The 14,502-nt window shown below is 38.3% G+C and overlaps 4 protein-coding genes across 4 annotated transcripts in view; all 4 read left to right on the top strand.

The window, feature by feature from the left end:
- The window catches only part of LOC131544177 (carbonic anhydrase 4-like), a 144,113-nt gene that overhangs the window by 70,668 nt on the left and 58,943 nt on the right, over window positions 1-14,502 (top strand). The gene's annotated exons all lie outside the window — the stretch shown is intronic.
- LOC131544184 (histone H1-like) lies at window positions 54-784 on the top strand. The gene has a single exon (XM_058782246.1). It carries the CDS (start codon window positions 95-97, stop codon window positions 734-736), a length of 642 nt encoding a protein of 213 aa, XP_058638229.1. The 5' UTR covers window positions 54-94; the 3' UTR covers window positions 737-784.
- LOC131544193 (histone H2A-like) lies at window positions 1,209-2,005 on the top strand. Its single transcript, XM_058782252.1, has one exon. The coding sequence runs from the start codon at window positions 1,254-1,256 to the stop codon at window positions 1,638-1,640; it is 387 nt and encodes a 128-aa protein (XP_058638235.1). The 5' UTR covers window positions 1,209-1,253; the 3' UTR covers window positions 1,641-2,005.
- LOC131544188 (histone H3) lies at window positions 3,012-3,550 on the top strand. The gene has a single exon (XM_058782249.1). The coding sequence runs from the start codon at window positions 3,065-3,067 to the stop codon at window positions 3,473-3,475; it is 411 nt and encodes a 136-aa protein (XP_058638232.1). The 5' UTR covers window positions 3,012-3,064; the 3' UTR covers window positions 3,476-3,550.

Below are 14,502 nucleotides of genomic sequence, written 5' to 3' on the forward strand. Positions count from 1 at the left end.
AGGTTCTCATGTGTTGTTTAAGAGCGCGGCGCCGCGCGAGCGACAGACACTCATTGAAGTCAGTGTTTGAAAGCCTGTAAATCCGCTCCGAGAAATGGCAGAAACCGCTCCAGCTGCTGCCGCTCCGCCGGCCAAAGCGCCCAAGAAGAAGTCCGCCGCCAAAGCCAAGAAAGCAGGTCCAGGCGTCGGTGAGCTGATCGTCAAAGCCGTGTCCGCGTCCAAGGAGAGGAGCGGCGTGTCCCTCGCCGCGCTGAAGAAAGCTCTCGCCGCCGGCGGCTACGACGTGGAGAAGAACAACTCCCGCGTCAAGCTCGCCATCAAGAGCCTGGTGACTAAAGGCACCCTGCTGCAGGTCAAAGGGACCGGCGCCTCCGGCTCCTTCAAGATCAGCAAGAAGCAAGCCGAGACCAAGAAGAAAGCGGCTCCTAAAGCCAAGAAGCCCGCGGCCAAGAAACCCGCTGCTGCCAAGAAGCCCAAGAGCGCAGCGGCGAAGAAGCCCGCCGCGAAGAAATCGCCCAAGAAACCCGCCGCAGCCGCCGCTAAGAAGGCGACGAAGAGCCCCAAGAAGGCGAAGAAGCCAGCGGCGCCCAAGAAAGCAGCCAAGAGCCCCAAAAAGGCCAAGACTGCCAAACCCAAGACGGCGAAGCCTAAAGCTGCTAAACCTAAAGCTGCAAAGCCTAAAGCCGCTAAACCTAAAGCTGCTAAACCTAAAAAAGCAGCTCCCAAGAAGAAATAAACATCTTCTGTTTTATTCCCCAACGGCTCTTTTAAGAGCCACACACAAACTCTAAAGAAAGAGTAAAATACCTGCACTTTGACTCTAAATGGAAGTAAATTATTTATTTAGATTTTATGAGTTTACCTCGACTCACAATGTTTTACATATTGATTGCATTTAGAAAATGAAAAAAAAAAGTTGTTAACGTTTATTAATATGAACAGCTTAATGGATCATATATAAACGATTAGGTTAAAACAATATATTTGCTTTTTGTATTGATGTTTAAAACTTATTCAACCCGCCTTTCACAATTTATTTAATGCTGTCATGATGTGTTTGCAGCACACTCCGGCCGCCTGCTGTGGAGGCGTGGCTTTGGCGGTGGATGTTGGAGGGAAGTTCAGTGATTGGTTTAAAATCTTACAAAGCTCTAAACCAATGGGCGACTGGCTGGCTCGCTTAAAAGCAGAGTGGAACGTGCAGTTTTATCATTTCTGTTTTACGGTAATAATACAACACTTTGTGCTTGACAATGAGTGGCAGAGGAAAAACCGGCGGCAAAGCGAGAGCGAAGGCCAAGACTCGGTCGTCCAGGGCAGGGCTGCAGTTCCCCGTCGGTCGCGTTCACAGGCTTCTCCGCAAAGGTAACTACGGAGAGCGCGTCGGTGCCGGTGCTCCCGTCTATCTGGCGGCTGTGCTCGAGTATCTCACCGCTGAGATCCTGGAGCTGGCTGGAAACGCCGCGAGGGACAACAAGAAGACCCGCATCATCCCCCGTCACCTGCAGCTGGCGGTGCGCAACGACGAGGAGCTGAACAAACTCCTGGGCGGAGTGACCATCGCTCAGGGCGGCGTGCTGCCCAACATCCAGGCCGTGCTGCTGCCCAAGAAGACCGAGAAACCCGCCAAAGCCAAGTAAACGAGTCCGGTCTCCTTCAACACAAAGGCTCTTTTCAGAGCCACCCATTTCATCTGATAGAGAGCGCGTTTCTATTAAATTATTTAACTATATGCACTATTAAAGAACATAATTATCAACCAAATAAATGCGTGTTCATTTTGTCATTTGTGACTAAATGCAATGAACTATTTTACACAACCATTTAAAATAAAGGAGGAATGCATATCTCATATCAAATAAAACCATGTTAATAGGAAATCTGTAAAGTGTGTTTGTGGCATAAAAACTTGGACTCTGTGGTAAATGGAGTGATGAAATGAAGTTGTCTGCTGTTTTGCTGTACAGATAAATTATGCTTAATATATATGCACCATCGGGATCTCAACAAAAAGAGGATGAATATTTGCAGATACCTGCTTTTAATAGGTCTTGTATTTATGAAAATAACTTTACAAGTGGTTTTGTGGTTGGTGTTTTGAATAAAGATCTTACCAACAAATGTTCAGAACTTTATGGAATTCAAAAATCTTCTCATAATTGGCTTTGATGATGCGTCTAAAGCTTGTGATAGAGTTAATCATAGAAAGTTGTTCAGTAAACTGCGACAAATCGGCCTACACCTAATACCATAGAATTGTGACAATTGTAATGCAGAGTATGCAGATAAAGTGAGGTAATTGTGTCTCGGGTGCATTTAGAGTAATTAATGGAGTGCAGCAAGGAGGTCTACTTTCACCAGCGCTTTTTAATGTCTATAATTAATTTTCAGAAGAATGAAGTGACTGTGAGACTGGATGAATGAATGGTAAAACCATAATCAATCACTGAATGCTGGTTTTTCTCCGAGTAGTGTTGTTTCTCAGCAGCTGCTAAATATATGTTCTGATTATGGGATTAGATATGATGTGCAACAAAATACTAAAAACAGTGCTGCCGTGATATGCAGAGACCTTAATATCCCAGATTTTTATTTCTGAGGGCAAGTATTAAATGTGTGATGAAGCAAAAATAAATAAGTAAACAAATAAATAAAAGGAGACATGTAATTAACAATGTGATGATGATGATATGTAAAGGGAGTGTCATATATTATACGCTATCAGTCACCTGTCAGGAAGTCTTTTATTTGTTGTTGTTGTTGTTTGTTATTGTGCTGTTTTGTATTTTGTGTTTTGATGACAGACCTTGATTCTGGAAATAAAGTTGAATTAATAAATAAATGAATGATGTTAAAAGTACTAAACAGAACAAAGCGTTTAAAAAGAGAAGCTGCGCAGTCATTGGCTAGCAGTCATGAGCAGACGTCACACATCAGCCAATCACAAGCCAGACCCCTATGACATCATAAGCTCGTGACCCTATGAGGGTTTAAAAGCAGACGCGGAACAGAGAGCAGTATATTCTCTACGTACTCGGAGCAGAGGAAGAGGTTAATCTTCGCGATGGCAAGAACCAAGCAGACGGCTCGTAAATCCACCGGCGGCAAAGCCCCGAGGAAGCAGCTCGCTACTAAAGCCGCCCGGAAGAGCGCCCCAGCCACCGGCGGCGTCAAGAAGCCCCACCGTTACAGGCCCGGGACCGTGGCTCTCCGAGAGATCCGCCGTTATCAGAAGTCCACCGAGCTGCTGATCCGCAAACTGCCTTTCCAGCGCTTGGTGCGAGAAATCGCGCAGGATTTCAAGACGGACCTGCGCTTCCAGAGCTCCGCCGTCATGGCCCTGCAGGAGGCCAGCGAGGCTTATTTGGTCGGTCTGTTTGAGGACACCAACCTGTGCGCCATCCACGCCAAGAGAGTCACCATCATGCCCAAAGACATCCAGCTGGCGCGCCGCATCCGCGGAGAGCGCGCTTAAACCCGCCGCTGCAGCCGCACCCCAAAGGCTCTTTTAAGAGCCACCGACACCGCACTGAACGAGACCGTTTCCACTGTACTGATGACTATAACAGATAGGAAGTTATCTTGCACTTTGTGTTCATTTTTCTGCGTTATCAGTAGGGGTGTGCTATACTGCAAATGTTGGTATCGATCCGATACTTGTCATTTAAAATAAAACATAATTGAAATGACCAACAACAATTTAAAATAACAATGCTAATGTTGATGTGACGACTAAATTCACCTTTAAGCGGCGTGGATATTATTTGCCTTTCTAAAAGGACTTTGCAGTCAGAAGAGCCCAGAACATGAAAGTAATGCACAGTTTCATGTAAAATATTTTCCTCCCATAGAAAAGAGTTATTAAAATAATTAGCATGGCTTAATAAATTAAGAACGTAATATTAAAAGACAAAACTCTGTATACACCTTATTAATGTTGCAACTAGATATAGGCCTACAAGTCAGCATGTGCCCAGAATATGAAAGCAACTTTCAAAGTTTCCACATTATGCATTTTCCTCCCAAAACCATTATAAGCCTATATCAGTTATACAGTGGTATTGTGGCTTTTTGAGAATTTTGAGAGCCTGATGAAATCGGTATAAATACGTGTTTAATGCTGCAAAATACACTTGATGTTACAGTCACTGCCCTTGCTGTCCAGAATAAAAGAGAGCATCCCGATCGAGTGAAGGATTTGTGGAAACTGTGGATCCTAATTATTGATCCAACATTTGCCTCACATTTCAGGTGAAGGATAACCCACTCTTACCTCTGAGACAGTGTTATGATCTATATGACATTATTTTTATTGTGAGTATTAGGCTTATCATTATTGCTGATCACTGTTGTTGTGGTATGATATTGTAATATTTACCATTACATAATCAGAGGAGCATAGAAACATTTATGAAAGTGTCACCCACAATACAATAGCAAAATATATAAATATGTAGTATTTTTATGTTACATTAATCAGTGTCTAGCACACCTTCCTAAGGAAAGGATATGGACCAGAAGACATTGCAATTACATAGTATTTAGACAGACTTAAAGAAGTTCCAGATCCATACTTAAGCTCTTATTATTTCAGTTATTTTGCCTTTAAAGGAACACTCCACTTTTTTTGGAAATAGGCTCATTCTCCAACTCCCCCAGAGTTAATAAGTTGAGTTTTACCGTTTTTGAATCCATTCAGCCGATCTCCGGGTCTGGCGATAGCACTTTTAGCATAGCTTAGCATAGATCATTGAATCCGATTAGACCAGTAGCATCGCGTTCAAAAATGACCAAAGAGTTTCGATAGTTTTCCTATTTAAAACTTGACTCTTCTGTAGTTATATCGTGTACTAAGACCGGCAGAAAATGAAAAGTTGCGATTTTCTAGTCCGATTTTGTTAGGAACTATACTCTTATTCCGGCATAATAATCAAGGAACTTTGCTGCCTTAACATGGCCGCAGCAGGCGCAGTGATATTACGCAGCGCCTGAAAGTAGTCCCCAGCTAGGTAACTAGTTATAATATAGCTGGGGACTACTTTCAGGCGCTGCGTAATATCACTGCGCCTGCTGCCGTGTTACGACCGTCTAGGGGTCGGTCGCAGCAGAAAGGGAAAGGAGAGTCTTATGCCAGAGAGAACAATGATTAACAAGCTTTTATTTTGAAAAAGTAAGGGTTTAGCATCAGGGGAAGGAGCCTGTCCTCCAACAAAAAACGACCCTATAGGTCGTTTGTGCAAGCCCTTATTACGACCTATATTTACGTTTTAAAGTTAAGCGCCCTCTAGCACGCGTAAAAATAATGACAGTCTCGTGTTGCGTCTGTCGTCATGAAATGACGTATGACTGTCATTGCCAATCAAATGCGTGTTTATTTAAATGCAATATGTGGACTTTTTACACCGATCTCACAGTATTCGTACATATTTTACTAGGTGGCTAATTCATACGAATGACCACACCTAACCCTACCCCTAAACCTACCCCTTACAGGAATCATGCAAAATCATGATTTTTAGTGCACATTTTATGAGCGTGTGCATTCTCTGGGATCGAACCCATGATCGCATGATCACGTAATTACATATCGTCGTATAACGCAATGCTCTACCAACCGAGCTACACGAAACCCAAACTATGACGCAGATAAAAGAGTACAAAACATTAATATGAAAATGTCCTTTTGCCGATAAAGGCGCAATTGTAGCATACGCTCTGATGGGTCGTATTTCAGGGATTTGGACAAACGACCTATACGGGCGTATTGGTTGGAGGACAGGTTGGGGGAAGACAAGGCCAAAATAAACAAAAATAACTCTTATTAAACCTCTATCTTCCCTAAATCGAAATGAAAGAAAAATAAAATACAATCACAACTTACCTAACTCCCTTTCCCAAAAACAATATAATAAAGACATTTATACAGAAATAAAATGGCATCTATCCCCCTACGTCCCTTATCACAAATTCTTACAACCTATTTCAAAAGCTATCTATAAGTTATCAGTTAACAATTCACAATCAGAAGTAACGAATAACAACGGAGCAGAAACACACACAACTGCGCGACACTACGGTACAACGTGAACGACGAGAAGTACTATAGCACAAGAGGCCTCGATCAGCATTTTAGGGGAATCCTTTATCCAAGTCAGGCAAGGATAAGAACCAATCGCCACCTCCATCCAATTAACTCCAAGAACCGCCTTCCTGAAAACAAATATAGACATACACAAAAAGAACACAAGAGGGCAGCAAAGAAACAACAGACAAATGACTGAAGGTCATAACAGCCGCGTCAAAGTTCCTTGATTATTACGCCGGAAAGAGAGTATAGTTCCTAATCATATCGGCCTAGAAAATCGTAACTTTTCATTTTCCACGGTCTTAGTACACGATATAACTACAGAAGAGTCAAGTTTTAAATAGGAAAACTATCGAAACTCTTTGGTCATTTTTGAACGCGATGCTACTGGTCTAATCGGATTCAATGATCTATGCTAAGCTATGCTAAAAGTGCTATCGCCAGACCCGGAGATCGGCTGAATGGATTCAAAAACGGTAAAACTCAACTTATTAACTCTGGGGGAGTTGGAGAATGAGCCTATTTCCAAAAAAAGTGGAGTGTTCCTTTAATGTAGCCTAAATAAACACGTGCAAACAATATACTTGCTCTTGTGAATTTATTTTGATGTTAATTACATTTACTTACAAATGCATCATCATCATGTAACATATGCTATGTTACTATAAAACTCTTACGACAAACATATCTTCTAATATCTTCAATTGTTGTGTATGTAGCCACAGCGGACATGTATTACATGACTTCACTTGGACCCACCCTTACAAAAAATAACTGCAGTACGTTGAAATACAACTGGACAATTGCAGTATAATGAAGTATATAACTGCAGTTCATTAAAGTTCAAGAGCAGTAAAACTGAAGTACAATGAAGTGCAACATTTGCTGTATAATGAAGTACAGATACAATATAACTGCAGTTCAGTGATACGCTGAAATGCAGGTGAAGATTTCAGATGCAAAAACTTCTAAGTCTGTCTGATTACATTTATTTAATTGTATTCATTTTTTATGAGCATTTTTTAAAATAAAGCTCCTATGATTAGGTTCAGTAATTTCACTTTAATGGCAATGAGGTTCTTTTCATTGCCAATAAAGTCTTCTTGTATAGGCCCTGTGCTGCAGTTATGCTGTATTGTGCAACATGTAGCAAGTGCTGTGGTTACAGTAGACTTGGCAAGTGTTTTTTTTGGCAATTTTATTTTTTTTTGTAACTTAGACTTCCTATAAAATATTCGTACAAAAATATTTGCCTATGGAATATTTCACCCGCGTAGATTAATAACCCGCACGTGAGATCTTTCTTCGCGCCAAAAGTCGTTGTCCTGACAACGAGGCTCGCGAGCAGCGGATTATTGTAACAGACAGTAAATCAGCGTCTTTTCCGTAGTGTCTACTGCAGGATGGATATAAAGTTGTAAAATACGTTTTGGTTTGACAACATCGTTCATATGTGAACTACCACAATTAAAGCACAAAGACATAACAACATTACACCCGGAGACCTTTCACAAGTGCGACAAAAGAGAAGAAACGCTTTCCGGAAGAAGTTCATCAGGCGAGACTAGTCATCCAGTTTAGCGGTGAGTATAATGTCTAATGTCCTCATATATCTTTAGTTATAAGTTTAGAGAGATGTAAAAAGACTTGACTGATATCTTATTGAACCCGCTGAGATGAGAAGAAGCTGAGAGGAAACACGCTTCAGAGCTGATCACAGAACACACACAACTGAAGTCTGAGAGGAAGACAAAACAACTGATTCAATGCTGTTTCACTACACTTTTACTATAATAAAACAAATTATAATTATATTATAAAATCTAATCTAATAAAACATCCAACTACTGACAACCCTGTGTATAGATTTAATTCTGCTAAGGCTCAGCTATGGCGTTAAAAGTGGGACAAAACTGCGCAAGCGCATGAACACAGCCCGCGTGCGAATTACTATGTGTTATTATACACTGTAAAAAATAAATATTTTTTTACAGTTTTTGCCAATAAATTTTACAGTGTTTTCCCTGTTTTTTTAAATTACAGAAATGTTTTAATAAAATTAAAAAAAAAAACTGTTTATTGACATGTGTAACGTAATTTAACAGAGAAACTTTGTATAAATGGAATACAGTATATATCTGTTTTTAAACATATTTTCAATGATAATTTTAACGAAACTAACTGTAAAAATAAAGTGATTTTTTTATTAACCTGCTGGCCTCTTTTAACACGTGAAATACTGTAACAACTGTGTTAATTTCTGACACCCCTTAGCTTGTCACAGATGATCAGAGATCTGTTAGCAATAGGGATATCCTAGTTAAAAGTATATCTATCGACTTGTGTTAAGCAGGCCTCTTCTTTTTTTTTGTTTTTAAAACCAGTCTTAAAACCCATCTTTTCTCTTTGGCTTTTGACACCTAAGATGTCGACTTTATTTGCTTGTTTTAATTTGTTACTTTGAATGCTTTTATTGTGTGCGTATTAATTGTACTTATGTTTATTTTTCTGTACAGCACTTTGGACAACACTTTAGTTGTTGTAAAGTGCTTAACAAATAAAGTTGGTATGGTATGGTAAGTTTAGCTGTTTTAAAAAAAGACCGTTGCAATTTAAATAATAAGCTACGAAAACCAATGCAAAAGACAAATCACCAACCTCTGTGTTCAGCAAATCATTTTCACGGCAATAATTATCTAAGCCAATCAGAATTGACACCTCTGCTACGTTGGTGGCGCACGCAGAAAGAAGAGCGCGACATGATGAAGAGTGTAGACGGCGGCGCGCTGGTGAACTATTCTGCTGTTTTCGAGGAAGCAACAGTTGTGAGAGGTAACGTCGAAAATATTTACTGACACATTCAAAAATTCAACGCAATACTGACATAGCTAGAGTATACATTAAGATTGACGACCGAAAACAAAACAACTAATGTATGTCAGATGTTACATTAGCTAGGTTGCAGATGCATTTTAGCTTTGTGTTAACATTACCTGAACGCAATTTAACGTTGCATTTTTAAGAACATGATCTTTGCGTTGGCTTGTATTTTTGTGGCCGTGACTGTGTGGCACGTGGCTGGCTAACTAAAAAAGTTAGCTAACTAAAGTTGACCACTGCTAGCAACAGCTTTCAAATATGCTGCGCACGTAAGCGCATTAACTGGTCCAAAACATCGTCAAAATTATTAGAAAAAGATAATTGTTTGGCTTAAAGTGATAAGTCAACGTTGACTTTGGTTTCAAATGGTACACTAACAGCAGTCTCTAGCAAAAGCATCCACGATTCTCAAAAAAAAAAAAAATGTCAGCAAATTTAGTGTAATTGATATACAGCTAAAATGACATAAGGAAAATACTGGTAGTGTGGTGCTCGATGGTCACATTGTAAAGGTTTAAGAAACAAACACACTTTATTTCAATTTGTAAAGGCTTAACACTGAGTGACTGTTTCAGAAATGCCTAAATTACTGATTTTTTTGTGACTGAATCTGAGACTCAATTAAATAAAGAAAATCAATGTTGCTGTGTTACAATTTATTGTAATGTAATTTTGCACAAATATTATGCAAACTAATTTTTTTTATTTATTTTTTTTTATTTTTCAGTTTTTTGATTCAATACCAGGAATTGGAACAATAGCTATCTGGAACTTCTGGAACTGAGATCAGTCAGAAGCCTTCAAGCTCAAACATTAAGTAAGTTTGCAATATGGCAAGTGTTCTAAATGCTTTCACATGTCCTATATGTGGCATTTCTATGGAAACAGTGAAAGGGTATGTAAATCATCAAAAATTACACACAAATGAAGCACATGGTGAATATGCCTGTTGTGTAATTGGGTGCAAATCAAAGTTTACCAAGTATAATTCCTTTAAAAGTCTGTTATGTTGCGCCACCACAAGCGGTCATCCGTGTCACAATGTGAAACCGTACAGGGTCCACTGAAATGTGAAAAGCCACATTGCCAGAAACAATGCATTGATCTAAAAGATATTTTAGATCATTTAAATAAAAAATAAAAGCAGTTTCTAAAATAGCATCATTGTGTGTCGCCGTCACGGCTGGTTAGGACATGGTGTAACATTTCCTTTATGATCTATGGAGATGTTGACACTGGCAGCAGATTTTAAGACTGGTTGTTGGAACGCATCACAGCCATTGTAGGCACCGTTGCTTAATGGGAGATACTTGTTCACCCCAAAATAAAATTGTCATCGTTTACTTGCACTCATGTTGTTCTAAACCTGTATGAATTTCTTCTTTTGAACAGAGATATTTTGAAGAATGTTTGTAACCAAACAGTTGATGGACCCCATTGACTTCTAAAGTATTTTTTTTCCATACTATTGAAGTCAATGGGGTCCATCAACAGTTTGGTTACAAACAAATCTTCAAAGTATCTTTTGTGTTCAACAGAAGAAATAAATGTGTACAGGTTTGTAACAACAAAGTTAAGTAAATGATCACAACTTTATTTTGGGGTGAACTATACCTTTAGATATGTCTGTCACCTCTCTAGCTCAAGTTAAATACTTTTTATATGGCTCATCAGAATTGCTGATTATGAAAAATGTTTGTAGCACTATATTCAAGTGTATTTCTGTCTTCACAGATGCCTTTTCCGGATAAATCCAGATAGGGGGACCAAAGTGGAGAAGCAACAATCTAAAAAACAGCAGTCCATAAATCCTACGGTTCTTTCTTTGATTACAAACATTGCAGACTTTGAATGGCGAGTAGACATCTCACATGCCAGCTTCTTTCTGTTTCATACATTTCCATTTAGTTTATAGACTATTCTGTAATGTGTAAAGGGTTCATTCTGCTTGTATTTTGTGGCTGACTGTTATCTTGAGTGAGTTGCAGCGTTTTAACCACACGTTTTAAATTGTGTACATTTCAAAGTACAGGGTTAAAAAAAAGCTCACAGTAAAGACCAGAAGTTTTAACCAGTGGGGAGAACCAGTTTCATAAAAAAAAAATGTGTGTGTATATATATAAAATGCTGCTAAACGATGCTTTGTTAAATGTTGATCACAGGATGTATTTGCAGATAACAAATAAAACAAAATTAAGATTACTGGTGTTTTTTTTATTATTAAAGCAAATCTTAGTTATTTTTGCAGTTTAAACTGCTTAAAGTTGAACTTAAAGTTAAGTAAATGATCACAACTTTATTTTAGGGTGAACTATACCTTTAGATATGTCTGTCACCTCTCTAGCTCAAGTTAAATACTTTTTATATGGCTCATCAGAATTGCTGATTATGATCTTTTAAACTTTTTTTTTATCATTCTTTAAATAATTTTTCTGTGTTTGAATATTTTAACAATGTATGTTAAAATGAAAAGATTTCATGGTATTATAAGGATATTTTTGTGTAGAATAACAGTAATAAACCGTAATTATAGGAAAAGAAATTACCATTTTTTTTACAGTGTTATCTGTACTTAAAACTTTTTTTAAAGACAATTTTCTGTGTTTTAGAGGTGTATGACTGTATTTTAACAATTAATTTATGTTAAAATTAAAAGATTTAATGGTTTTATAAGGATATTTTTGTGTAGAATAACAGTAATAAACCGTAATTATCGGATACGAAATTACCGTTTTTTTACTGTTTTTTTTCCTGATAGTATTTTTCTGTTTTTTAACAGACATTTTCTGGCGCCCCTGCTGCCAGAAAATTACAGTTTTTTTACGGGTTTTTTTTTTACAGTGTAGGTTAATGTAGCAGTAACTGTATTTTAAGTGGTTTTTCGTCATCTTTATTTACAAGGATTTCGTTTGACCTGTGTTTTTGATGGATGGATATTCTCAGCTGTTTGTTATAAGCAGATCTGTAGAAATCAGTCATGTCATTGTCCAGCTCAGTTCAGTTCTCAATAGCATCAGTACATCGTTTATAATAATGGAATAAACTAAATTATACTGAATACAGTGCATGTGTTTGTTTGTTTGTTTCTAGGAGAGCATCAACCCCTAATTGACATGAGGAATAAATCATTGAAAAGTGTTCAGCGTACGGTGTACCGCTCTTTGCAGCAGAAGAAGCTTTAGGAAAGAGGAGAAGAGAGAAAGTGAAAAGGCTCTCAGCAGATGTTGGTGAGACTTTATTTCTGGAAATGCTTTTAAAGGTCACTCACATTCTAGTTAGCCACAAATGTAAACCTGATTTTAGATGAGATTAATAACTCCAGCTACTTGTAGGCCGACAGTCCTGTATATTTCACACTAAATTGTGATGCAGCCTGAATCATAATCACATCATGTTAATTTGTTGGCGAGAGGAGAACTGATCCATAAACTAAACATACTCTCTCCCGAGGGTTTTTTTCTCCATTCTGTCACCTGACAGAGTTTGGGTTCCTTGCCGCTGTCGACTTTTGGCGTGCTTATTTGGGGACTAATAATATTCAGCAGTATTATTGATCTGACTCCACAGACACTATTGATGAGGACTGAACTGAGGTGGATGATGACGCCACTGCTATCTAGATGCACTGAAATTATTTTATATTTGATGATTTTTATACAGTTAATCGAAATTAACTGAGTCAACACTGATTTCAACTGAACAATGACACGTTTTACTGTTTAGAGCTGCTTCACAGCAGACGTGAATTCAGTTTGCATCATTATATTTATTTTTATCACTGTAAAGCAGCTTTGAAACAATCTGTATTGTATAAAGCGCTATATAAATAATGGTGACTTGACTTAAATTGGTTAAAATCTTCAAAAAAAAGTGCATGAAACAGGCAACCTGAATAAACACAAAATACAGTTTATTAATGGTAACTGTATTTGCCTTTGTTTTATGTTCATCTTCTTAGGAATATCTGACAATATTTAGTGCTGGATATACTCAAAAACATAATAAATCAGGATTTTTTCCCCAGCACTGTACACCAGCATTTATGTGCGGTAGTGTGACATTAATGTGTGGAAATGGACATTTTATCAGTGTGTGATTGCTATTTTCAGGAAAATGCACTGGTAACGACTAAAAAAAGACGACCAAAAATATAATTCAACAGAGGATGATGGCTGGTGAATCAAGCACTCAAATAACGGTGAGCAGTAATCTACTTCATTTAATTGATCTTTTATTAACTATTATCTTTATAGTTTATAAGTAAGGGATAATCAACGGCTAGCTGTGCATTAAACGATCTGAATGCACGACGTGGAGGCGAAGTGGTTGCCTCCCGTTTATGTCATGGTCATGTGCCAGCATTCACATATTAAAGATGTTAATAATATTTGTGCTGCAATATTTGACCGGAACGATAAAAATGACGGTTATTTTCGTCTGTATTACTATTCAACTGTAACTGTATGTTACTATGGTCACCAGTGTTTATAGGAAGCGCATTAATATAGAACGTGATTAAACTGACCTGGAACTACCTGCAGTTCAACACCTGCCAGCCAATCAGAATCCAGTATTCAGACAGACCATGGCATAATACATAATAACTGCTATTGTATTTCAGAAACTAAGACCTGTGCTGGAGAAATCAAGCGTATAAGTCCTCTGTCGTCTCAGCCATGGAAGAGATCTTCAGACATGAAGAGATCGAGGAGTTAAATGAAGTCAAAGAGTTAAAAGAAGATCTACAACATTAGTGTCAATTCAGCATGAAAACAGAGAGAGAGCTGAGGCAGTGGAAAGATAATGAAATCTAGTTATAACAGCAATTATTCTCAGTGTTTAACATAAGCTCTCAACAATTTTTTTTTTTTTGTGGACTCTCTGATTCTCTTTGATTGACTGGAAGGTGTGCATTAAAACAGTGAATGCAGATAATTACAATCAGTTCAATCGCTATTTTAAATCAATGCGCTGCTTGTACTGTAGCACACACATAGAGTCAGAGCGCTAGATCTAAAGACCTGTAACCAAACAAACTAATCTAAATTAACTAAATTAACTAAATTTACTTAGTTTTACGCTTCCAGTCAAATTGTGTACTCCACAAACATTAAAGGACTAGTTCACCCAAAAATGAAGATTCTGTCATTAATTACTCATCCTCATGTCGTTCCAAACCCGTAATACCTTTGTTCAAAAGTCAAAGCGTCCACCAAATACATAAATGCACATGTTATGTAGATATGATCTCATAAATCCCCTTTGTCAAATTAACATATTAAAATATTAATTTAAATGCGAAACGAAAGGCAGACATGCTCGGGGAGGGCTATGCAATATGTGACGCAAAACTGGTTTCAGTTAGGTCCTGTAAGCAACTGTAAAAGGCCTCCCTGGAGCACTTGCGCCTTATTCTTATTCATCGCTTAGATTGAAACAAGAAGCATCTGAATCATGTCTGGAAGAGGCAAAGGCGGGAAAGGACTCGGAAAGGAGGCGCTAAGCGTCACCGGAAAGTGCTGCGCGATAACATCCAG

Source organism: Onychostoma macrolepis, chromosome 07 (assembly GCF_012432095.1).
Source record: "Onychostoma macrolepis isolate SWU-2019 chromosome 07, ASM1243209v1, whole genome shotgun sequence".
In the NCBI taxonomy this organism is placed as follows: Eukaryota; Metazoa; Chordata; class Actinopteri; order Cypriniformes; family Cyprinidae; genus Onychostoma; species Onychostoma macrolepis.

Excerpts from the sequence above, each read along its gene's own strand:
- LOC131544188 (XM_058782249.1), top strand. The coding sequence starts at position 3,065 with ATGGCAAGAACCAAGCAGACGGCTCGTAAATCCACCGGCGGCAAAGCC.
- LOC131544184 (XM_058782246.1), top strand. The coding sequence starts at position 95 with ATGGCAGAAACCGCTCCAGCTGCTGCCGCTCCGCCGGCCAAAGCGCCC.
- LOC131544193 (XM_058782252.1), top strand. The coding sequence starts at position 1,254 with ATGAGTGGCAGAGGAAAAACCGGCGGCAAAGCGAGAGCGAAGGCCAAG.